The 25,682-nt window shown below is 42.9% G+C and overlaps 1 protein-coding gene across 5 annotated transcripts in view; it reads left to right on the forward strand.

The window, feature by feature from the left end:
- The window catches only part of LOC115575731 (myocardin-related transcription factor A-like), a 49,147-nt gene extending 31,957 nt beyond the window's left edge, over nt 1-17,190 (forward strand). For 4 of the 5 annotated variants that reach the window (XM_030407990.1, XM_030407992.1, XM_030407993.1 and 1 more), the window contains 16 exons: nt 257-332; nt 436-597; nt 3,812-3,978; nt 4,243-4,356; nt 4,855-4,923; nt 5,041-5,225; nt 5,440-5,626; nt 5,944-6,205; nt 6,359-6,519; nt 8,130-9,107; nt 9,197-9,394; nt 10,442-10,558; nt 11,367-11,516; nt 11,678-11,761; nt 12,484-12,532; nt 13,232-17,190. In XM_030407990.1, the coding sequence (XP_030263850.1) occupies nt 257-332; nt 436-597; nt 3,812-3,978; nt 4,243-4,356; nt 4,855-4,923; nt 5,041-5,225; nt 5,440-5,626; nt 5,944-6,205; nt 6,359-6,519; nt 8,130-9,107; nt 9,197-9,394; nt 10,442-10,558; nt 11,367-11,516; nt 11,678-11,761; nt 12,484-12,532; nt 13,232-13,770 (3,498 nt within the window). In that variant the 3' untranslated portion in view covers nt 13,771-17,190. The remainder of the gene's footprint in view (nt 1-256; nt 333-435; nt 598-3,811; nt 3,979-4,242; nt 4,357-4,854; nt 4,924-5,040; nt 5,226-5,439; nt 5,627-5,943; nt 6,206-6,358; nt 6,520-8,129; nt 9,108-9,196; nt 9,395-10,441; nt 10,559-11,366; nt 11,517-11,677; nt 11,762-12,483; nt 12,533-13,231) is intronic. The other variant, XM_030407989.1, reaches the window with a different exon arrangement.
- Nucleotides 17,191-25,682: the final 8,492 nt, after the last annotated feature.

The following is a 25,682-nucleotide window of genomic DNA, read 5'->3' on the forward strand; positions in this document are numbered from 1 at the left end:
TACATGAATAGTAATTATAAATGGTTGATAAATAGCTAAAATTTATGGATAAACATAAGCCAATGAAATGTAGCTAAAAGTAATGGATAACTTGAGAAATGTCGTTAACCACCACGCTAAACGGTATATCATGCGGCACAGACGGGGATATCTGCACAAGAGAAAAACTGTGAACTTGAGACGTCCTTTGCAGATGAAATGTTTGCGACAGAATGACTAATGGAGAAATGATAAACATGTCACTCTCTCTTTCCAGACTGAGGACTATCTCAAGAGGAAGATCAGGAGTCGGCCTGAGCGATCCGAACTGATCAGAATGCATATCCTCGAGGGTGAGTGCCACATAAAGCTTCCCATCTGTCTGGAGTGTGACAAATAACTTCAGAGTATCCTCGCAAAAATGTCCATTGTTTGGTTTTTTTTGCCTGCTTCCAGAGACGTCAGCGGAGCCGTCACTTCAGGCCAAGCAGCTGCAGCTGAAGAGAGCCCGGCTCGCTGATGATTTGAACGATAAGATCTCCCACCGGCCGGGGCCCATGGAGCTGATCCATAAAAACATCCTGCCCGTTCACTCCAGCATTAAACAGGCCATCATAGGTAAGCCAAGCCAGCTCTTCGATGGATTTCACACTCCCACAGGGTCTCTAAATGACTAATGGAATCCATCCAAGACAAACAGTGTTTCTACAGTTATTTCTGTTTCTTGGACTGTTGCCCTCTTCAGCTGGACTACAATTAACTCCTCTTACAATTACTTCTGATGAGCGGAGCCAATTATAAGCTCGACTTCGTGGTTGACTTATTTACATTTGATTAAGCTGACGGCGGAACTAGCTAGCACAGAACAGCAGTAAGATTACAGATCTATTCTGGGCCGAGACCCATCCTCCATCAAAGTTTGGTAGAAAATCTGTTTAATAGTTTTTATGCAATGCTGTTGACAAACCAGCCAACTAAAACACAACCTCCTGGCTGGAGATAATAACACCTAAAAAAAAACATTGGCATTTACTCAGAATTTCACCACTAGTAATTTCCTAAAATACTTAAACCTGCCATGAAGCACAACTCGCAGTACATCACAGCTCCTCTTCTCTGTTTTCTTTGCACCAATTTAAAAAAGATAATTGCATCTTTCTACTTTATAGAATAAATCAAACAAACAATAAACAATACCCTGCATGTGTGTGGAGAAGAGAGGTGTAGTATAAATTGAATAGAACAATATAAAGTGTGATCTATCAAAACACACCCACACAGTGTAAGGCTCCTGACAGGATGTCCCTCCTGGCCTCCCGCCTCTTGTTATCATGAACATACTGATGCTCCCTTCTCAGATGCCTCAGCTGTGCTCAAAACAAAAAACAAATACACATTCATAACCAATATGTTCAGTAGACAACTATCACATCACACACACAAACTCCCCCACCTGAGTATTCATCCTTCCATGATGAAACTAGGTTATCTTGCCAGACGAGAAGTGGAGATGTGTCTTCCTCCACTGCTGTTTAAATGAGCACTGTGTCTGTTAATGAAGCACTTTATCTTTTTATTAGTACAATTAAATACTAATTGAAACTTTAGGACTCTAAATTAATGAATATGATTTCACTCAGATGCAATTTGCGCATTGTGACGGATATAACGACCCCAATTCCACCCTTTCCCATTACAACATCCACTATAAAAGAAAAGAGAGGAGTGGCGCTATCTAACATTTATTGTGTATCTGTAGTCCAGTGGCTTTTTTCCGCCAGACATTACATGATGAGATCAGAGACAGTGGGTCCAGCTGGTTGAGCGATGTGCGGAGCGAAGGAGGCCGAAATTCAATAACGTACGCTGTCAGTGGATTATCCATCTCTGTCGCCGCTGCACAATAAACACAATTGCATTACCAGGACTTGGTGCAGGAGCGCCGGGAACACAAGAGTAACACAGGCCCGACATGCAAAGATCCAAACACACAGCAAAAAAAGCACGACACCTAGACTCACACTGGCGCGGCGCAGCGGTGGGTAAGTCATCACGTTATTGGATCAGAGGGTATTAAATCAGCCCCATGTTGTCTTTTCATCATTGCCTGCTGATGGCGAATTAATGGCCAGCGGTTTGTTTTGCATAGCCGTCTGCTGCAGCCCATCGCAGCTTCTGTAATTAAATAACGCATATCCAGCAGTAAAAGGGAAAGCCTCTGTCCTCGTACAGCAGGTAACTTTATTCCCCAAATCCCTGTAAAGACTCAAAAGTCTGCATAATAATTACATGATTATATGATACGCCTGAGGGGAGAATTATCAGGAGGACCGCTGCCTGGATTCACTCCTGTGCTCGAGGACAACTGAACATTTGTCTTCTTTGGCTTAATTTTGCGACATTTGTTTTATTTGGCTGCAGCTGACAACTATTTTCACTGTGGAATAATCCCTCAGTTATTTTCTTAGCCGCAGCCTCATCCCCAGTGCTATTTGCCACTTTTTTTATCAGACGTATTCTCGATTAGGAGAGGGTATAGTAGCGAGAGTGGTGTCAAAGAGTGCCGAGAGGTATTTTCATTTCACGTAGACGCAGAGAATAGGAGCTTGTTGGCCGTCAGCTGTAGCCTTTGCGGTGTGTTTAAATGCGCTTATTTGGATGAGACACGGGACAGGAGACGACGCAACATTTAGCCTTTGCCACAGCTACTTCTGTGATGTCAGTTTGGGTTGTGGACAAAACAAGATATTTGAGGACGTCATCTTGAGCTATGAGAGACACACCAAAGACATTTACTGTCACAGAGGACCGTCTAAAAATGGCCAGACTTCTGGTATAATGTTTTCTTGAGTTGTGTACTCCACATTATGACAAATACAAATACGAATACAAATACGATGCGCTAGAGGGCGAGACAGAATTAAAGGTGAATAAACATCCAAAGAAGTAGGTCAGCTCCACAGATCACTGCTGCAATCAGGTTAATAAAAAGGAGTTGAGCAATTTCAACGCTTTACTACCAAAAGTTATAATCTCTCAGCTCTCCTCCCATCAGTTAACAGTTCTGGATTTGCGCAGAATCTGAAGTGACTCCAGGTGTTTATTCTCCAGATGGAGTCCCGTTTAGATATTGTTTGGCCATGTTTGTTTGTTGCTTAGAAAACATTTAGTAAATGAACAGATCAGTAGCAGCACAGAAGGCTGGCATAAACAGGAGGAGCCTTCACAAAACAGTTAATGCATCCAGAGCATAAATTGCATATGCCAGTGATCCTCCAGAACTCTGAGCGTAACATCTTTCCTTCAAGAGATGCCATCTGTCACATAAGAACAGTGTGAATGAGGCAGCCAGCCTTACTTGGCTGCACTGTGAGTGAACTTAGATGAATGAAAACTATCACCGGGATGAGGCTTGGCTCATCCTGGCCACACCGAGGACTAAATATATCAGTAAAGAAATCATCTCAAAGTTGCGTTAATGGACGTGATGTGCAGACAGAGAGGATGAATTAAAGCTACCCTGCAGCAGCTAGTGCATAAATGCACTGGTTGATGGTTATGGACGGTGGTGACAATTTTGGCTGACTTTAGTTTGGCAGTTTTTTGGCACATTGCTGTATGTTTGGATGGTTGGGAGGAATCCACTGGCTCGACACCTGTAAATACAGGTGATGAAAGCTTGGCTTTGTAGGGATGTACACAAGCCAGACAGGCAGACACAAGGAGGCAAGGAGGCACATATGCAGTAGCATGCCATCGTTTTTGTTAAATAAAGTGCTCCTGTTTTTACCCCTCTCTTCCTCCTCCCACAACCCCTCCACTCCCTTCTCAGAGACACAGTTTCCGAAGGCTTCAGGTGATAACTCGTCATGTGACGAAGACAGCAACTACAGTCTGTCTCCAGAACTGCCGGTGAGCCAGGAGAGTCCTCTGGGCCTGCTGCCTCTGCCCTCTCCACCAGAGACACTGACCCGGAGCAGCTTCCCATCTCCTAATCAGGTAGGATCACTCAAGAAAGAGGGAGACACAGTGCAACTAACATTTTGTAAATCACGGATGCAAGATAGTAAAACATGAGTACAAATGAATTCCAGGACAAGCAGAAACCCATTTTGGAGGATGGGGATGAGTGCCACACTTTTAGTCATAGCGAATACATAGAACAATAGAGGAATTTTGAGGCTGATACTGATCGGTAAACAAAATCCAGTGGTCATTTGCGGTTATATCACGTATCATGTATGCTGTCATCTTATCAATCAGGCACCTCCTCCTGTTCCTCCTCCTCTACCACCAATCTCTGGCTCCTCCCCCTCATTAAAGCTGACCAATGGGACAGCAGGACCACCGGCCCAGAGGACGATCTCACAGATAAAGGTAAGTGACACACAGTATGTCAAGGCCAACCAAGCAGTAAAGGTTTATAATGAAATGTGTGAACTGTATTTAGATTTAAAGTTGCTCTAATCAATATGTTTATAATGGATCAAATGGCTGTATGTAATTACAAAGGGGTCTCTCGATGTGACGAACAGAACTTGGAACACAAAGATAAGTAATAGAAAATTATCACCAGTCTCTGTAGTTCTCCTCAGAGATACAGATCGTTTTAGTGTCTTTCAGCTCATTGTTTTGGTTTAATGGTAAAAAATACTCAACTTATACTCAGGTAGACAGAACATGAGTAGTTACGCTGCTCTGACTCAACTGGGTGTGTGAATGGGCAACTGTTCACCAACAAAAATGTCTTATCAGCTTTCTTTAAGGTTGTATTATGTAGATGTTTGTGTACAGCTAGTTGTGCTGCCCTCAAGTGGTCAAAAATATAATGCAGAAGTAATGGTTGACAGTGTGCACCTAACTCCTTTTTTTCAGTACCAGCCTAAACAGAACTGTGACCGCTCTGCCCAAAAACACAAGAAACCTAAGGACAACAAGCCAAAGGTGCATATTTGTCCCTGTTTTTAGACATGCGAATATTATTGTTGCTAATACCAGACAAGGTAGTAAATGCTAGTTCTGAAACGATCACCTGTTGCGTTGTCGACGTGTTCCTCCTAGATTAAAAAGTTGAAGTACCACCAGTACATCCCTCCTGACCAGAAGGGAGATAAAGAGCCTCCTCCCCATCTGGACTCATCTTATGCCAAAATCCTCCAGCAGCAGCAGCTCTTCCTGCAGCTTCAGATCCTCAACCAGCAGCAGCAGCACTACAACTACCACGCCATCCTGCCTGCACCACCCAAGTACGTTTTTGAGTGAGCTTTAAGGAGACGTTTCTCTGCGTGAGATAGGGGAGATTCGCCTTGCAGCACGTTTCAAACAAATGTATATACAGCAAGATGAATCGAAACTCAGCGTGGTGCTTTGAACTGAGGAGACTGTGTGAAAGTTTAATTCAGTCGTCTGAACTACCACGATCACTGATCTTTTCCCCTCTCTGACTTTTTCCTCAAACAGACCTCAGGCAGATCAGCAGCCATCTTCCTCTTCCTCCTCCAATCCCATGATCGCCTCCTCCCCGCCTCGACCTGTCGCCGCCCCTACAACAACACCAACGAACCAGGGCAGTCACAGCTGTCAGAGTTCCGCCCCTTTGGGTGGGACAAAACCGGTGTCTCTACCTCCGAACCTGGATGAAATGAAGGTCAGCAGCACAACGGCATACAAATCGAAGAGAAGTGAGACTAACGGCTCTCGGCGAGTCGATGGAGTAATTGGTGGATAGAAGTTGGCATATGTAAAAGAGTCTCTGTTAACAAAACTTTGTCACTGAAAAGTGGCTTGCCAACTCAGGAGCTGACAAAGAACAGGACAGTGATTGATCGCTCTGTCTTTTCGTTTCCTCTCTTCTTGTTTCCTTTCATCCCTTTTAATTCTCCTCTGATCTTTACCCTCATCTCTTCACCTTCCCTCACTCCCTCCCTTCAAACTCAATTTCTCTTCTACTCTGTCTTCTGTCAGGTCGCGGAACTGAAGTACGAGCTGAAGCTGCGGAGCTTGCCGGTCTCTGGCACCAAAAACGACCTCCTTGAGAGGCTGAGGACCTACCTGGAACTGAACGGAGGCAGTGACACTACCTCCTCTCTGGCAGCAGGGGGTACCACAGGGCCAGGGGCTGAAGGAGCAGGCGAGCCCTCCATGACTGCTGCAACCACCACCAACAACACACTGCAGCAACAGTTTCAGTTCCAGTGCCATCAGGCTTCTCTGACCGCTCACTCAGGTGAACAGAAGATATACCTGCTCTTCTTCCAGTGTGCCTTCACTCCTTACTTAAATTATGTGTTCAAGTGTTGGACCATAACGAAGAAAACGGTGTAGATAATGTTTTATCTTTTTACTGTCTGCGTCACGTCACGTCTCCCTTCCTTTACAGCTGATGCAGGCAGCACCCCGGCCGTAGCCACGTCTCAGCAGCTCCGCAGCTGTGGTGGCACCGCCTCCCCCCGAAACATCTCGCTCACCCCCTCTGACCGCTCGCCAGGTGCCCTGAGCCCAGAGGACACCAGCTTCAACAGCAACACCTTGGGGGAAATGGTCCGAATTATTTTGTTGCTCTTCTAATAGACTGACACGATCTGAGAACCCCAGAACTGTGTTTAAACGTGTCACTATTCTTATAAGTTTGGTTATTGATATACAGCTTCAGATCGCGCACAGTGAAGATCAGTCAGCTGAAACACAGCAATTTGGTATTTAAATGTACCCTTGCAAAAAAATATACTTACTTGTAGTCATTTTTGGTATATTAAGTAAACTTCAGATTACACTAATAATATACTTGGCTTAGTACTCATGTATTAACAATATATAAGTAATACAAGGTGACATACTTAGTTTTTTGTTGATTCTTGGGGGCCGCCGTGGATGAAAATGAAAACAAAATGAACTCTCTTTTAGTGCCGTACCACCAGACTACAGAGCAGGTTCTTTCCTCAGGCTGTGAGACCCCCCGTCAGCACTCAACTCAAATAGTTTTAATTATATGACTTGTCTGACCCAGAGAAGTTGGAATCCCACCTGGTGACTAACAAATAACTATAATAACTATAAAGAAATAGCCGATCTTGTCGTTGGTGGTCTTGTTTGCATATGTAGGTCAAATAGAGGCATCAGTATGAAGTCGAGACTGTGTCATAACTAGTTGAGAAATCCTTGTGCTACATTTAATCATCACGAGGTGCATTTAACTTTTATTTAACTATTATGATGTTATGGACTTATATTATAATACCCAATATCTTTAACATGCTATTAATATATTGCATATCCTTGTCAGTATACTTCAAGGTCATACCTGAAATAGTCATTCCATTAAACGTTGGCCATAGTAAATGCATTTTAGTCCATTTACATTTAAATATATTACAGTTATGATATAATGGTGTCTAAAAATAGCACAGTCAAGTGCACTTAACTGTAGTGAAGAATATTTTATGATGTACTACTTATATATCATTAATGCATGAAGTACAACATCGGTGTTTCGTTAATAGCAAAGTTTAAGCACAGAAATCACGGCACACTTTAGAGTGCAGTCAAAACACCTTTTCAGACATGTTGGTGGCGTGGAGGTGGAGATGGTGGCGTCACTGTGTCCGCTGCTTTGGTCCAGACTGAAATATCAGTCATCAGATGGATCAGCAGGAAATATTGGACGGACATTCGTGGTTCCCAGAGGACGAATCCCTCTTGACTTTAGTGATCTCCTGTCTTTTAGCCGGTGCCACCATGAAGTTGACATTTGTGGTTTTGAGAGAAATATCTAAACAATTGTTGGATGGACTGCAATCAGATTTGGTACGAAAGTGTTAATCACTCTCTGGATGAATTTTTCTTCCAGTGCCGCAAATCTATGGTAACTAATTACCTTCTCATCATCCTCAGCTGTACTTTGTGTTGAGTGCTAATCAGCAGATGTTGGTACGCTAACAAGCTAAACTATGATGGTGAAAACGTCAAACATCAGCACGTCACCTTTTTCGTTGAACCTACTAGCATACAGATGTTAGCATTCAGCTTGAGCCTGGTGATAGACTCTTGTTTACACACTAGGAAATGTGATTTTAGTCTCCAGCTGTTGCACTTATGTTCATTTTAAAGGCTCCCTATGCTAACCTTTTTTAATTTTTCATCTCTCTGTCCAGATGAGTTCACCTCTCACCCAGCTGAGCCATCAGCCCTGTTCAGCTGCTCAGCTTCCAATTAACATTAAAGAGGAGCCGAAGTGCTCCACCCCAGCACCCTGTCAGTTCTCTTTAAAGGCAGCCTCTCTACAGAAACATTGTCTGCTCCCAACAAACTGCCTCACCACTACAACCACAGCCCCAGGAGTGACTGTGGACAAAGACAGGATGCTGCAGGAGAAAGACAGGCAGATAGAGGAGTTGACCAGGATGCTGAGGCAGAAGCAGAGGCTGGTGGAGGTGTTGAGGATGCAGCTGGAGCAAGGGAAAAACGGAGGACGAGGTCCAGAGCCGCTGGTTCTCGTAAGAGTTAAACAAGAGCCTCCCGATAAGCCCAGTGTCCCTCTCACGTTTGGGAATCCGCCATTATCCCGTCCATCATCATCCCTTTCATCTGAGATGGATGTCACCAAGGTAACTGTCAAACAGGAGGCCATCGAGGCAGAAGAAGTTGTGTCCCAGATTACTACTCAATTACCAGACAGTCACAGATTGCCAAAATCTTCCAACCAAAGTCAGGATGCGCAAATGAAGCCAGAGCAGATGAGCACACAGAAAAAACAGCCACATATATGTCTCCAGCAAACCACTCTGCAGTTTGCTCAGCAACAGGCCATACAGAAACTTTTGCTACAGCAGCAGCATAACATTCAGAACCAGCAGAGGATGATTCAGAACTGCGGTCAGACGCTGGAGAATCACCAGAAACTCGCCCAGCAGAGAAAGAAGAAATCTCACAAACAGCAGCTAAAACAACTACAGCAACAACAGCCGTCTAAACAACATCAGCAGCAGATGCAGCTGAAGCAACAGATCCTACTGAAGCAACAAAAGACGTTTCTACAGCAGCAAAATAAGAAGCAGCATCAGCAGACGAAACAACTGCAACAGATTCAGATACAACGGAAGCAACAAACGGTGCAACAGCAGGCGCCGCAGGTCAGGAATGTTTTCTACAGTTTCATTCACAGTACACAGACCTCGCCTTCGAGATTCGTTCTTTAAAAGTTGTTTTCTGTTCTGGTCAGGTCTCTCAAACGTACCTTAACCAGCAATCAGGCTCCGCCTCCTCCCTCCCACTGGATCTCCTTAAGGGTAACTCCACCCCGACTCTGGTCACCGACAGCAACGGTAACCACTTCCTGATCGCACTGACCAATCACATCCCTGAGAACCAAAGAACCTATGCGCCTCAGACCAAAGCAACCAATCAAATCACACTGCAGGTACCAGAGTCACCATCATCAGTCCACTTGTTTGTTCATATCAAAAAAAGAAAAACTGTATTTTATTGCTTATTCCTGAAGAATGTGTGGACAGCGTGTGCTTCTGACCATTTGCATATATGGTAGTAGAGAAGCATGACCAGTTTAACCAAATTACGCCTCGCTTCACCATCGCTCTGTCTGATAGCAAAACTCTGCCTGGTGTTTTCTTTTTATTTTAAAAAATGTTTCAGCCCAGATTAGACCTTGGGTACGCAGAAAAGTGTTAAGATTTTGGATGGACTGAAGTGAGTAATAAAAGAAATTAGCTAACTGATTGATGAATGTACGGTAATACAGCTTTATATATACTGTTTTTTCTACATCAAAAGTTCAATGGTGTAATTGGCTAACAGTGTTAGCTGTGTTAGATATAACTGAGTGTGCGCATAAAGTTTGTGGTTTATACATCTTTTCACAAAATATTTCAGAAAACTGGCTACACACCTGGCAAGGCAAACCTCCTTACCTACTTGTCAGCATGCATTTATTGTCCTGTTTTTGTCTCAATAATGCTCCATTTGCATTATAATGCATAAATATTGAAGTTATTGTCAACAGTGACATATCCTGCCTCCAATAAATATGTTTTTCAAGTGTTGGTTAGCCACATTTAAGGTATAATTGCAAAAAAGTGTGAATATTGGGCTATATGTCGATTTTTTTTACTCTCTAATAATGCTATTGACATTTGAGGGTGGGTCGGGGTTTCATACAAACTGAAAAATCAGCCTCTCTCATTTGTGTACAGTGGTGTTTCTATCCATCTGTAAAGAAATGCATTTCCCTGCGTTGAACACTCAGGCCGTACGTCTGTTATCACACACTATGTGGAAATGAGGCATCAGAGGTACACAGTCTCCAACATAATAAATGCCAATATAGTCAAATGTAAAAACTTTAGTGTGTGAATGCAAAGACTGATTCTGATGTACTGTTCTTATTGTTGTATTCAAATTAACAACCCTAATACTAACTGCACTGCTCCAACTGTTCCTTTGTTTCCAGCGACTGCAGTCCGCTCCAGTCAAGCTCACTGACCACCACCCCGATCAGCTGCCGAAAGCTGATAATCAAACCAAAAAGAGCGAGCATGTGGGATTTCTGAAACAACAAAAGACAAAGGTGAGGATTAAGTCAAGACAGAGATGATCTTACTACGCAGCTAGATTCAAAGTAACTGGACAATCATTGCACAAAACCTGAGCAGAAAAAACCAAAACTAGCTACTTGAAGAGTCATGCAGAAACATTTTAAATGTTCACACATCGCTTTTACACAATTCATGAAACACTCACATTTCAGTCCTGACCGAGAGCACCGGAGACTCTTTTCTCCCGTCATCGAAGAGCAGTCTGTTAATGCCCCATAAAGAGGGCGAGAAACACGAGGGCGAGGGAGAACTGCTGCAGTGAGTCCAGCAGCCGTGGGAGTTAATGATGTATGCTGTTTGAGACACTGACAGCGCTCCTTTGATAAGGCTGTCTGACACTATCACCATGCTGATTATTATTGCTTTGCTAATTACTCTAACGACATCCTCCATTACTATGATTTATGTTGTTAACGAAGGAGGAACAAAGATGCCGTCGCGTCCCGGTTAATTGAGTCGTACGGCATCAGTCAATGAGTGCAGGTGTGTCGCAGCAGTCGAAAAATGTCAGGATTTAGTGGAGCGCTGGTTGCTGTGGTCAGCAGTCTTTCCCGATCTTTTTTTCTTTTTTACCCCTCCTATGACTCCCTTAATAAAGCGGTGGCAGTCGGCTAAAGGTTAACGAAGGAGGCTTTCAAGTGCAAGTTTATAATCCCTGTTCGAGTTCCATGTACTAATAAATGTGTTGTAGGGAATTCAGTAAGAATAAAGTCGAAGGAGGGAATGTATTACTGAAACGCCTAGCAGCGTTCCCCTGTAACTCTTTTCAATGATTTGCAGCCACAGAACAGAGGACTTCAGGTGTCTGCAGACCAGCCGCAGCAGGTCCCCTCTCATTGTTTGTCAGCCCCTCCCAGTCTGCAGCCTTTCTTCCAGGACCAGGAGACCACCCCCTCAGGGAAAGACACCTCATCACCTTCCCCTCAAATTGTAAGTAATCGCCACAAGACATGGATGATCTCTCAAGGTGACTTGTGTCAGCCCGTCACGTTGTCGAAAGGATTTTCTGATAACAAATATCTAACATCAGCCCATGTCTGGCTTTGGAAAAGTGAATGTTTCCATCACGTTGTTTCCTTCCTCTCCTCTAGGAGCTGTGTCCCGGTCTGGACGCCTTGTTCAGTCCTCTGTCTCCAGCTTCCATTAAGACCACTGCCTCATCGCCTGATAATAAAGTATGACGCACTGAATGTCTGTTGTGTCATTGTGCGAAATGAATAGTTTGTTTACTATCTCAAAATGAGTGATTTTTACTGCCTTCAGGGGTGTTTTCAAACCGTACTATAATTTTCTTATTTTACCCTTTATTTGGAATCATGTCATTGCAATAGTTAATACCATCTCTTTGCAGTTGTCCTTTTTCTCCAGCTTTATGCTGAGTAAATACAGAACATAGAAATAGGATGTTTTTTATTTGAGGAAAAAGAAAGAGGGAAATATTCTTCAATAACCATATTTAACAAAATAACAGCGTTTGAAAAGGTATACATTTTCCACGACTCCCAAATTCCTTCAATTTCTTTAAGCCTCATGACGAAGGTGAAACTTTCTATTAAAAAGACATCAGAAATCATATCATACAATTTTTTTATTCTATAGGTGCAGCATCCTCCTTTATTCTTTCTTTGCTTTTGCCGAAACACCACAATTCAAACTGTAGTAAGAGTAACATACACAATCTCTGTAGTGGAACAAGGAGGAATCCCAGAAAAACAATACAGTTAAGACTGGCATAATACTGCAGAATTTTCTAATTTGAATATTTAAACTGAAATGTATTTTAAAATGTCATGTTTTGCGTCATGCCATCTCGCATCAGGTGCTCATGTTGTGCGTTGTGCTGATTTTACACACAATTTTAAAGGCAATCATGTTTCTTCTTTGTGTCTGTCCTCAGGATACAGAGCATGAAGATGATTTCATTGACATCATCTTGCAGAGAGGAGGTAAGACGCAGTAACACTGTCCGCTCTGTTCATCGTGTAGTAACATTTTCTTATTTGCTCATAAGGTTTTCACGGTGCCAGAAATGAACAGAACAGCTATATTTGATACCTCTTGTGAGAACATAAAGGGTTTTTTCGACATCAATAACAAAGTATTTTTTGTTATTGTTGCAGACTTTTTATAAACAGCTGGCGCACAGCTGTGGTTACAGAAAGTCTTTGAATAAAAAACGAACACATTATTACATTTATTGTAAGTGCAGTGCAAAATCTGATTGTAAAACTCATGTTTCATGTGACAGCAACCAATACAAGAAATCTGTAGATTTCTTGTATTGGGACGGGGTATTAGGGGGTAAAAGATGTTACCACAGATCCTGTATAAATCAGGAAACACTCCTGATTTGTTTTGAATTCCCTAAGCCCGTCTCCATGACCGAAGGCTCGCCTCGAATATTGTATCCCCAACAAAACCAAGTTAAATCAGACGTGTGTAAATGCTACAGATTCCAAGCTACAAAATAACAGGGATGAAAATATTAGTTTCCTAAAAGAAATGTAAGGTTAAAGTGCAATTTTAAGAATATTTCAATGAATATGGGAAAATGCCGTGAATCGCATTTATGTTTACGTTTGGGACGTGAAACTGTTGTATCGCCTAACTGGGAGTGACGTTGAATTCTGTGTTTTTCCCTTCAGAAATGTCGCCCACCTTCACACCAGCACCAGACCCTTCTCTGGATCCACACTCTCCTCCTCCCTCTCCTCTCCAGCTCTTGCTATCGCCCCCCGTCCCTACCAGCCATGACACCCCGCATTCGCCCCCCTCGGTGCTGTCCGAGCTCCGGACTCTCACGGACGCCGCAGAAGACAGACGACACCTGGGTGACGCCGGGAGCGGACGCCTGGAGGACTTTCTCGAAAGCACCACCGGCAAGCCTCTCCTGGGGGTGGAGCCCGGTGGTGCGTTGACTTTGATCGATGACCTGCACAGTCAAATGCTGTGCACCCCCAGCATCCTGGACCATCCCCTGTCTCCCATGGATACCTCCGACCTGGCACTGGAGGGGGAGCCCAGGCTGGACAGTATGGACTGGTTGGACCTCACCATCGGAGAAGTGAGGGGAGAGGAAACCCCCGCGCTGGCCCCACTCGGCCCCCAGACGCCTCCTAGTGTCTTTTCCACGGACTTCCTGGACACTTATGACCTGCAGATACACTGGGACTCCTGCCTCTAGCCTGCAGCGGCCGGGACACAAACAGTTGCACACACGCACAGAATCATGTCATTGATTGCTGAGGCTTCAGTATCTAATTAGAGCACTCCGTCTGTGTCTTCTCACACACTGTTTTATTGAATCTTCAAGCACTTTGACCTTTTATTTATTTTATTTACATGCTGTGATATTGATCTTTGAGCAGACTCTTATTAGGCAGGTCCTACGTCTGCTCTTGCCTTCTTCAACAACAGTTTAGTCGACACATTATAGGGACTTTTGTGGATTTTGGACCCGATCATTAACGACTCACTTTTAACCGGTTGCTTTCATATAAATGAATCTCATCACTCTCTGTCACAGACACCAGGTTACAGTAGAGAAATGTATCGGGTTATTTGACCTTCTCCTAATTGGACCGCAAGACCTTATTTGCCTTTTTTTGTAAAGATAATCAATAGTTTACCAGTGAAGCTGATCAATAACCACATTTAAGCCTGAAAGACAATGATTTTCTAACAACTTAAATAAATAAATAAAATAAATGCTGTTTTGACGCAATCTGGAAATAAGTTATGATCTGGAGACACTCTGCTGTATCTAGTGTTGATGGAATTGACGTCACAAACATAAGCATAAGCACAAACATCTGTCTTGAAAAGCTGAAAAGCCAAGCTGACTCCCTCTCTGTATGAACTTGTTCTAAAGAATAAGTTTACATATACACAGAAAAGGAAACTGCAGCTTTAGGAATCTTCACACGTGATTCAGTCGGATAAAAAACCTTCTTCATAGAGATTTTAATGGTGATGGCTGTCCTGTACACACCCTTTCTTCAGGTGAAGCAAAACATATTGAGCACTTTGCAACAGTCAAGGCTGTGGTAACAATTGTCTGATTGTAGTGTATAAGAATGTGTAAGAGCTCCATGATTTGATAACGTTCAGGTAATTCAACTAGATTAAAAAAAGTATGTGTTTTAAAGAGCCCCTGAAATAATAATCTACACAACTTCTTCAAAGCAAAAGCAGTGAGTGCATTATTAACGACGGAGACATATATTTATTTTCAGGTTCATCATTTTAAGAACCTGAATACCAGGTCTGCTCTGATTGGTCAGCTCACACACACCTGAGTCAGCACTGCTCATCGTGGCTCCTATCAGCTCTGTCAAGTTTTCACCTTCCAGTCGGCTTCACTTCTACCGTGAATATAGACATGAATTATGCAAATGTGCGACACAGTGATGTAGTATGATGTCACAAGGATACAGGATTAAAGGCGGGGCTACTGACGAGGCATTTAAGGTACTTCGGGAGTGTTTTCAGTCGGAGAGAGGAGCTCCTTCTAGACCCTTTTATATGCACATGAACCTATGTAGCACGCTGAAGGAAAGCAAACAAAAAAAAAGCGTCATAGGTCTCCTTTAACTTATATTGTTTTGGAACCGACACCACAGCGATTTTAAGTGTTTCTGAGACGTTTTCTTTTGCTGTATAAATGTGTTTTTTCTTTATGTTCAGCTGTTGTACGATAGTGATTCCCACAGATTACGATAACAAAGTAAACTTGAATGGTCCAGTTTGTTTGGAACAATTTCAAAGAGTAATATTAAATTGATATTTAATATTTTTTGCATGTTCAGAATGTTTAGCTGTTTTTGTAAAAAGGAGCCATCCGAATGTGCCACATGTGTCTTATTTTTTTACGCGACACGATGCTACTTTATAGAAATTGTTATGCACACTTTTGTATTCTGATTTCACGCAAAGGCCTTTGTCGTGAAACCTTTTGAATGTAAACGTGGAGTTGGTGCATCGTGCGTGAACGACGCTGCTCCACAGACATGCTCACTGCTTTATGTTTACATACAGTACGGTCACAGCAGGCTTATTTTTACAGTTTATTCGAACACTTTGTCTTGAAAAGTGCCAAGCTGACTCCCTCTCTGTATGAACTTGTTCTAAAGAATAAGTTTACATATACACAGAAAAGGAAACTGCAAGCTTTAGGAATCTTCACACATGATTCAGTCAGATAAAAAACCTTCTTCATAGAGATTTTAATGGTGATGGCTGTCCTGTACTGTATCAGTACTTTTGCCATTGTGGTTGATTTAAGTCCTCTTCCTCTTTTGAGATTTTATATGCTGTAAAATACCAGTTTAGACACTGAAAATGTATTTTAACACATATACAGTTTGCTTAAACTGTGACTTACTCTGTTTCTGACAAAATGTCTGTTATAAGGTCAAAAACCTTGAGACGCAGTCATCGTAGTACAACTCTATGCAAACGTACTGCAACATACTGTACATTTGTAATCATATTTTTACTTTACGCATTAAGTTGATTTACCTGGTTATACAGTAGACACATTGTGTCCGCTATTTTGCAGGTTTAACTGATGACTTCCTGATTTGGAGGGGATGCAAAATGGCGTGAGGTGTTAGTCGATTACAGCCTTGTTGATTTCCTGCCTTTGTTTGCATTTTTCCAAGACTGTCTTAAAGCCTGGGTCACGTCAGGAGCCCATTGAAATACTGAACCTGTTCCCATACTGTACAGATCCCTTCATAATGTGCTGAGAAAATCCTCGTTCTGTGAAAAAATTTTAAGCATTTTGTTTTTCTTCTTTACTCTTTGCAGATATCTAGTACAAATGCTGATGTGTTATTTTGGTTTTAAACATTAAGATAAAGTTTTATGGGAGTATCCCAGTATACAGTCAGGTATTGTACGCCAGACCTGGTTTGAAAACTGTATAGTTACAATCACATGTGTGTGATTCACTCACCTTTTTATGTGTGTTTTTGTTGAAATTTGTATGATAAGTGCCTGTCATGATGTACCAAACACACTTTAACTCTGTCAAACTTGTGAGGAATTTCTATGGAAGCCCTGAGGGACAAGTGAAGAAAGTTGGATCCAAATTGTTTTCTCTCCTGTGTTTATCACTTGAGAACTGGTGGGGAAAAAAGTTTTGCAAGGATAGAAATATTAATATTTTAAATATTTTCTAAATATCATTTCCCCTTTAACAAATATAGGGGAATAAAATGTATGTGAAAGAAATTCAAGAGATAAAACATGTATTCATTTATTTTGTACGTGTGCCACCAATTGGAACAAAAAGGATTTAACTGAATGTTAAAAAAGTTTGGCAGGAGAATTTTTTGTTTTTTTTCCTCAAGTTTGTTTTTTTAAAAGCCCATTTTGACTGCAAGAGGCTGACATGCATCACTACCCCATGTTCTAAATAGCAATAAAAGCATCCATGTTTTCTTCAATGGGAATGTAGAAAGATTTGTTTTCCTGGAAAAACTTTTTCACCTGGTTTCACCTGTAAAAAAAAAAAAAGGAAGAAAAAAATCCCCCTTACATTATTTAAATTAATTTGGTTTAAAATAGAAAGATTATTAGAAGGTTATTAAAAAATATCCCACCAGTTTTCAAGTCACAAACACAGGAGAGAAAACCATTTAGATCAGACTTAGAAGATGAATCACCAGAAAATACCTTCTCTCCACTCCCCCCTCAGGACTTCCTTTTGTTTTCAAATAAGAGGAAAGTGTTTTATGCTGTATTATTTCTCGAAGTGCTGAGTCGCCTCATGTAAATGAAAGTGTTGGGGTTTTTGGAGCTTTAAATGTAAGTGTTTCTTTTTCTAAAAACAAAAGGGGAAATATTGATTAAAAAAAAGAAAGCGATCATGAAGTCTTGTGCGGTGATTATTTCCGTAATGAGATCAACATGAATGCTGCTGTATATGTCTTTTTGCCAACCTTCGCTTTGCCTACAAAGTGGAAACACATACTTTGATTGCTTTTTCCCAGATTCTTTGTGTCTGCTGGCTGTGTCCCATTATATACTTCCCTTTTAATCAGACTTAGATGATACCACTCATGTCTAGTAAATAACAAGCTACAGCCAACATCGACATCTGCGTCTGATCTTAAAGGGTTAAGATAAACTCTACGCTCTTATCTTAAAAACTGTCAGACACATCCGAGAAGCTTTGATTTAAGAAAACTAGAACAACATAATTTGTCCATGAAGCCTTTGCTTGTTTGATGTTGCCAAACATTCTGCGATACAAGGAGAGCTAATGACATTGACCTAAATATCTGCGGGTAAGATAATTACATGGTTTTATGTGCAATTACTTTGTTTATATTCACACTGACAACCTCGCTGCCTATATGCGAAGATACATCCAAGACTCACACCAGATACAGCGCAAGGCAGTGCAACACTGTGCAGCTGCAGGATGACACACACACACACACACACACACACAATGGCCTCACACACTCTGAGTGGTTATAATGTGTGAGCAGGAGGATGACAGGACCGTGGCATTGTAAAAAAAAGTAAAAAGGGGGGCGGACACGCACGCACACACCAAATGTAACACACGCACGCACCCTCACCAGACCAGGATATGGGTGGGCATGTGAGGGAGGCGGGTGATTGGCTGATAACACCTCTTCTAGCTACTAATGGAGGGGAGCAAGAGGATGCCAGGCATCAACATCCGATCCACAGTGGGCCTCCCACTGAAGCCCACAGAGAAGGGTGATTCTTGCAGAATATGGAAAAGGGCATTTTCAAACAAACAACCTGTACAGCTCACCTGTTGATGACGGCTCTTCATGTGTCTCAACGTCGCCTCAACAGACCGGGAGATATCATTTACTGTAACTTCAGTGCAGCGAGACTTCCTTCTTTTAATTAGCTGCCTTGAAATACACTTCAGGCAAAGTGGTGCTAAGTCTCAGTTCAAGTTTTCATCCGTTTTGACTGACACCGGCGTAATTGAGCAGCTCGCGTTTTCTCCCGAACGGCTCAGGAAAAGATGTTTAAGAGAAGGATTTCTTTGGAATCAAGAGCCAAAACAAACTGCAACCTTCTGTCCTCTGCGTCCTGTTATCCCTCCTTCTTCCGGCATTCGCAGCCTGAAGAAGAATGAGATCAGGGCAAATACACTCACTCACACACACACACACACACACCCCTAAATCCAATCCACTATAATGCTGGTCCGGGCTTAGAGGGACTCGGCCTGAAGTTATCCTGCAGATGCTTTGATGCATCTCAGCACAACAGCGGGGGGTCTGCCTGTGATGTGGAAGCATGTTAGTGTTTGCAAACACACACACACGCGCGCACACACACACACACACACACACACACACACACACACACACACACACACACACACACAAACAAACACACAGGTGCACAAATCCACACAAAAAGTGAACGCGTTTACTCTAAAACACAGGAGTGAACAAATACACACACACGTTTTTGCAAAACCGTTAAATCTTACGGATGAGGCAGATATTAGTTATGACGTAATGATTTGTGTTTGTAGTTGGCACCTACATTGCGTCTGACAAATTGTTACAGGCCTGAGATTTGTATTTACGACAGTGGTGTTTCACTCGGACAACAAATTGCACAAAACAACAATTTCTACATGATGTGGAAGAATTAACCTGGTGGTCACAGTTAGAATTCAAGCACGGTTACCCATAGTGCATCCTGTGAGTCAAGGGTTCGATATGGCCCGCCAGATGTTTTAGTGAAAAATTAGGTTACGAGGTTACGATGGTAAAAAAAGTCTTTGAATGAGTGGGATCCCAAATTATGAACTATTTTTCATATCCTGAGGCCGTGGCAGAGTGAGATTTTGCACAGAAAGTCAGTCAATAGAGGGATTTTTGTACCATTTTGCAGCTAATCAACAACACAATAGGGGAGACTGGGGTAAGATGAGCCATTTTTCATATTTAGGATCACAACATCAAGGCAATCATTGTTTTTGTTCCTGAAATATATCTGCATATATTTCAGGATGTTGTGCTTCCTTCAAACAAACAGAATGAGTGTAGACATAACTGTTTCGATAATATAGCATGTCCAAAAACAGTGGTCTTGTGGCACAACTTACCCCATGTATGGGGAAAGTTGAGCATAGGAGCGGGGTAAGTTGAGTCGTAGATAATGACTGAATTTTTATTTTCTACCTTTTTCTGTGAACTTAACCCTTTAATTACACACACTCTGAGGGGAATATCGCACTTTATTTCTTAAAACGTATCTTCCTGATAAATGGCTAATGTGAAAAACTGTCACTCAGACCAAAAGTTCACCTGAAAACACTGTCTTTTCCTGTCTTTTGTGACGGCTAAGTTCAGCCAAACCGCGGATGTTATAGCCCCCACAGTGACAAAGCACACAGCTATGAGTCAGGGCGTAGCTGAAGTAGTCCCTGATAAGAGGGGACAGTCCTTTGAAAGCTCAGGTTATTTCAGACCAAACATCATGACACCCCCACCACGGATGAGAGAGTGAAATTAATTCGTGGTTAGCATGGGAGAGTGGGGGAGGATGGGGGGTAGTGAGGAATATCTGCCCGCTGAGGCAGAGTCCTTTCAAGCTGGAAGAAGAAGAAAAGAGGGAGTGACAGAGAAATGGAGAGCTGAGGAGGATACAGTACAACACGTATTCTTCGTAAGATCCTCAAGGTCAGAGCAGGCTGGCTCCAGACGACAGATAATATGCTAAATCTGGACCGCTTCAATGGAAACCTGCTGTGATGAAATGTTCATACCAAGAAACACACACACACACACACACACACACACACATGGAAGTGGCAGATTTCAGCTCCAGCTGTATGTACAGACAAAAATGCTGACAGTGGCTGTCAGATGCACATGCAAATGAGTGAAACATGGCTGCGAGCACACAGAGACAAACTAAAAGACACGAGCACGGTCGCTGATGTCGATGAGGAGGCTGGCGAAGCATTTCGAATCAACAGCATATGAGAATATTCGTGCACATTTCTTTACATGCCTTGAAAATCACAGCATGCACACAAACCTCAGCTGACTCAGCTTCCCTCAGGAGCCGGTGGAGACCAAAACAGAGCTGGAAGACGAGTAAATGTCAGAAGAAAATGTTACTCTGTGACTTCTGGAAGAATAAGTCAGCATCTCTTTGCCAACATGTTAGCCATATCAACTAGTTAGGTGTTTACAAGCTTATGTCAAGTGGCAAACACAAAAATAAACCATGAGCCATTTTTTCAGCATCACAACCCTCTTTATTTGTAATCTACATATTTTAGTGATGATTATTAAAGGTCCAATATTATATCAATTGAGAATTACTTTCATGACTTTTTTGTAATGACGCTGGTGCTATATTAATGCAGGGAAAGTATGAATGTGCTTGATCCTTAGAGAAACGCACACTGCCCATTGTAAAATAAAAATGGACGGAACCGATGCGAAACACAGCGGGTGGCTCCTGCTCAGGCCTGTCGGAGCTGACCAATCAGGGCAGACCCTGCTTTCTCAGGAGGGGGGCCTTAAAGAGACAGGAGCTAAAACGGGTTGTTTAGACAGAGAAAAAAAGGGGTGCAGCCTGAGAAAAATCAGTTGTTTTGTAAACACTGAAGCATAGAATTTATTTATTTATTTTTTTCCAATGTAGCAGTCCAATTGTTTGAGACTTGCTATTTCTCTTTGTTTCGGCCTAATTTCCCAAATGCCTCATGACTGATTGCAGGAGACTCAGGTCACCTGTGTGCAGGGTGGTGGAGACTGACTCCTGATTGATGAGTGGAAGCAGCTTGGGGCCTCTCCCTCCTAGCCAATCACGGTGTGATGACACCCTTTTTGTAAAGGCTTAAAGAGAGGTTGGAAACGGCACGGCGGTGGCTCGCACCCTCGTTCTGAACCTGTCCCTGACCCATTGAAAACCTCATTGCCCTTAGATTGCCAGCCACAAACTCTGGTCTGTTTAGGCCCCATTGGGTTTTCCTGGCTGCCCCGCATCATTTGTAGCGAGGAAACTGTGTTTGTTTGGGAAAAGCCCCTACACACCTTCAGTTTGACATTTTATTTCCCTGGGGCTTGTAGGAGGCATTTGTTATACCCAGAAGAGGCATTTGTCATTTATTGTCCAAGTAACACTGGTTATTCCCCCGTAGATTTTCATGTTTTCTGTTTATATTTTTATGTGGGTGGGACTGGCCTGTAGGCAATTTACTGCCAGCACCGCCACAAGAAGACACCTCGAAAATTGAAAAGATGGTTGTGAAATCGAGCTGTGGGTTTGGTACATCTTCTATGCACTTCTACACGATGTACATGTCCAGCTTGGAATATTGTTTTCTTTGATACGATGATCTCGCATTAAACGGGCCACCTCACCAGTCAGTATCAACACCAGCAGGACGGAGAACAGCTTTGTTCTCTGCCCACCCAGTCTGGTGGCATCAGCTCTGACGAAGACAGATGCACAAACAATAAAACCCATGGCATCACCTCCTCCTCATCCTCTTTTAGCACCTCGACTCGTGTTTACCTTTCCTCCCCGCGACTGACTGGAGAACGAGACGTTGCTGTTGGATACGCTGACATCACGTCAACTCAACGGCACACAACGGCGAAGACGCGGTTTAACGAAACCGTTGAGAGATGAGAGGCGTGAGAGGATTCGGGGATGGGTAATAATAAAGAGGGGGGAGGTTGAGGGGATAGAGAGGCACGTGTCGGTACATGCATGGTAGGAACGCTCCAGTCCCGCCCGGACCGGAGTCTGGTTGTTTCTGAGGATGAGAAAATATGAGAGCAGGAGACGCTGAGAGAAAGAGAAGACAGAGAGGTGAGGAGAGTGGAGGAACAGAAATAGCTACGGCCCATTATCATCACCTCTACCTGTCTGGCTGTCGCACCTCTAATTACTGCTGCCACATAGCGCACAATGAGGGGAAGCATGACGTGTGTGCGGATGTGTTTGTGTATATATTCATGTACAGGATATCATTCCCCACGTTTCTTTTTTTTTTTTTTTTTTTGTGTTGCCTTTACAAGACAGTTTCTGCACATTCGAGTCGCTATGTTACCGCGCCGTATTTCTTTATGTGTTCTTGTCAAAGTGCGCGCGTCTGTGAACGTGTGTATGCTTGTGTGTGTGTGTCGTGTGTGTTAGTGTGGAGATTATACCTCTCCCGTTAACCACCTGGAGAGAGGCAGCCTGGTGAGAGAAGCTTAAGGAGAATTTAATCCTCGCCTTAATGTGACAGCAAGCATTTTTCCCGCGAAACTACCGTCATTACTAAACTGTTGAGCCTCGGTGCGCGTGTTGGCGTGTTTTCACACACACACACACACACACATACACACACACACACACACACACACACACACACACACACACACACACACACACACACACACACAGCACCAAAAGCAGACTTTTTTTTTTTTATTCGCAGGAGGATCGAGTAAGTGTGACTTCATGTGTCGTCTTAAGCACACTGCGAGCAAGCGATGTAGGTCAGGCGTATTGCAAACTGAGTCCCTGACTGTTCTCTGACTTATGCTTGAAACCAAACGCTACCAGGGGGATTATACAGAGACAGTGGCAGCCCCCCCCCCCCCCCCCACTCCTCCACACACACACACACACATACATATAGAAATACACACACATAAATGTGCACACCATCACACTAACACATGAAGGGCATTTTTGAATCTAGGTCAGCCAAGTGGCGGAGACGGTGCTGACCTTTACCGCACACAACATACATCGCGTGACAAAACCCACAGGTATGAAGAAGGAACACACTGGGATTGAAAAGGTAATCGCCAGTTTCACATTGGGTTTTGCAATTTAAAAAAAAATAAAAAATTTCTTAACGTTTACCTCCGACCATATCTATATGAGACTGAGCGTCCTCTGGGAGCCTCTGTGTCCTTGCCATCAATCTCCCCCTCCGTCTCCATGTGTAAACTGCAGAGGCAGCATCATATGGCCCCTGACAGCTCCCATACTTTCTCAACAAAACAGCTGAAACCTTGCCAGAGAGAGAGAGAGTGGAGTGGAGGAGAGAGACACACAGAGGCACAGACAGAGAGACAGAGACAGACAGCTCTGCATCCAGGGCTCCCATCTGTTTGTGGTGATGCAGTTCTTCTTGTCAGGGTCTCTGTCAGATTGATACGTCTGATCTCATTAGTGTTTATGTCCATCTGTCTGTGTTTATGTCCATCTGTCCTTTGGCTGCGGAGACCGTGGCTTCAGCCATGTGTCTCTCTCAGTAGTGAAAGTGACTCTGTCCGTGTATATGTGGGATTTATTTACGATGTGTGACCCCTGATGTAAGTCCTGCCCACTGTAATGCTGTATCAGCCACTCTTGTGTTAATGGTATTAAACAGAAGGAAGGTGTAACATCTTCAACCTGTTCCTAATGTTCCAAGTGCTGCAAACGCAACAAGTAACCCTCTGGAAAGACAGGCAGGTCAAATATATGTGATTTTTTAAATCTTTTTTTAAAACGCCACACTAACAACATGTTAACAACATGTTGAAAACACATTAACGTCATGTTGACAACATGCAATCAAGCCCTTGAACGCATTACCAACACATTGTCAACACATCATGTTGAAACACGATTAAAACAATGTCATTAACTCCTTGACATCAAGTTAACAACCTGCTGACAACACATGAACAACGTACCAACAACACAGTGACAACAGGGCTTGCTGTGGCTCAGGGGTAGAGCCAGCGGCTTGTTATCGTAAGGTTGCTGGTTCGATTCCTGCATGTTAAAGTGTCCTTGGACAAGAAAATGAACCCCAAACTGCTCCTGCTGGTCGGCATGGTTTTTGAATGGCTTGGCTTTCGTATAGTTCCACTCTTGTCCTGTAAAGCCACAGACACGTGTGTGTGAACCGACGAGCTCAAACACAGCTGAACTTTTTGTCTTCTAAATGGCCAATCAAATTCACAAACTTGTCCTGTTTCTCCTCAGGTGGGATAAACAATGTCCCCGCTTTGCAAATCAAAACAGGGCTTCTCAGTTTCATCAGTAGACGCAACATTTCTAAACGTCGTAATGAAAACTACACTTTGAGAATCTAAATTTATAGAGGGAGCATTTGACTGATCCTGTTTTTTTTTTTTTTTTTTTTTTTTCTATCTCTAGCTATTTTGAATTGTTAGGAACCTTTAAGTACTGTACTCATTGTAGACGCCAAGGAACCTGTCTCATCCTGTCCACGTGGTATTTTCAAAATAAATGGGCTGGAGCAACAGCTAATCCAAAGTGGATAATGAAATAAAGAGCAGCACACAATTCCACAAATCAGCCAATTATACAATGTAAATTTGGATATCGATTGGATTGGAGAACAGAGTTGCACTACTGTGACTATAAAGATGCACAAATAGGCGTTTCACCTCCCTCTCCATTAGTGTTATTGAAAGGATTCCATCTCCACCAGTGATGTGTTGTCGCGCTCCGCCTATGCGAGGTCAAAGATGCATTTCTGTCGCACCGTTTGTATCGTTTGAAGCCTATTCCCATTCTACCGCTCAAGACGTCTCAACAAACTCCTGGTAGAACAAAGCAAACACACAAACAAAACAAAACTCTTCCTCGGAGTATGAAGCCACTGTATGGAATAAAGTCTACGCTGCATAACTGTCATTCTTAAAGTGCTCCAGGCTTTTTTCAGAAGTGTTCTTTTAGTTGAACTTTGGCTGCGAAACTTTGCAGAAAATCAGAGTATGGCTCGACACAATGACTCGAGCAGCTGCCAGAGAGCGAGCACAGCCGTCCTCTCCTGCGGAAACGAACGTCGCCCTCCGTGCAGCGGTGAACTTGCACTTTTTCCGCTGTGAAAGCTTTTGACAGAGGGGTCAGAATATAGCAACTGTTCTGCCATTGTCGTGTACTGTGTGAACCGTGTAGCGGCTGGTGTTCGTAGCTTGGAGTCTGTCATCAAATTCAGATTCATACGAGAAACGTCAGATCAGCAGTGTGACCATTTGTCGGTCAGTCGTCTAATTTCTTAATACAAAACGTTCACATCACGCTGGTGTTACATATTCA

This window comes from Sparus aurata, chromosome 23 (assembly GCF_900880675.1).
Source record: "Sparus aurata chromosome 23, fSpaAur1.1, whole genome shotgun sequence".
In the NCBI taxonomy this organism is placed as follows: Eukaryota; Metazoa; Chordata; class Actinopteri; order Spariformes; family Sparidae; genus Sparus; species Sparus aurata.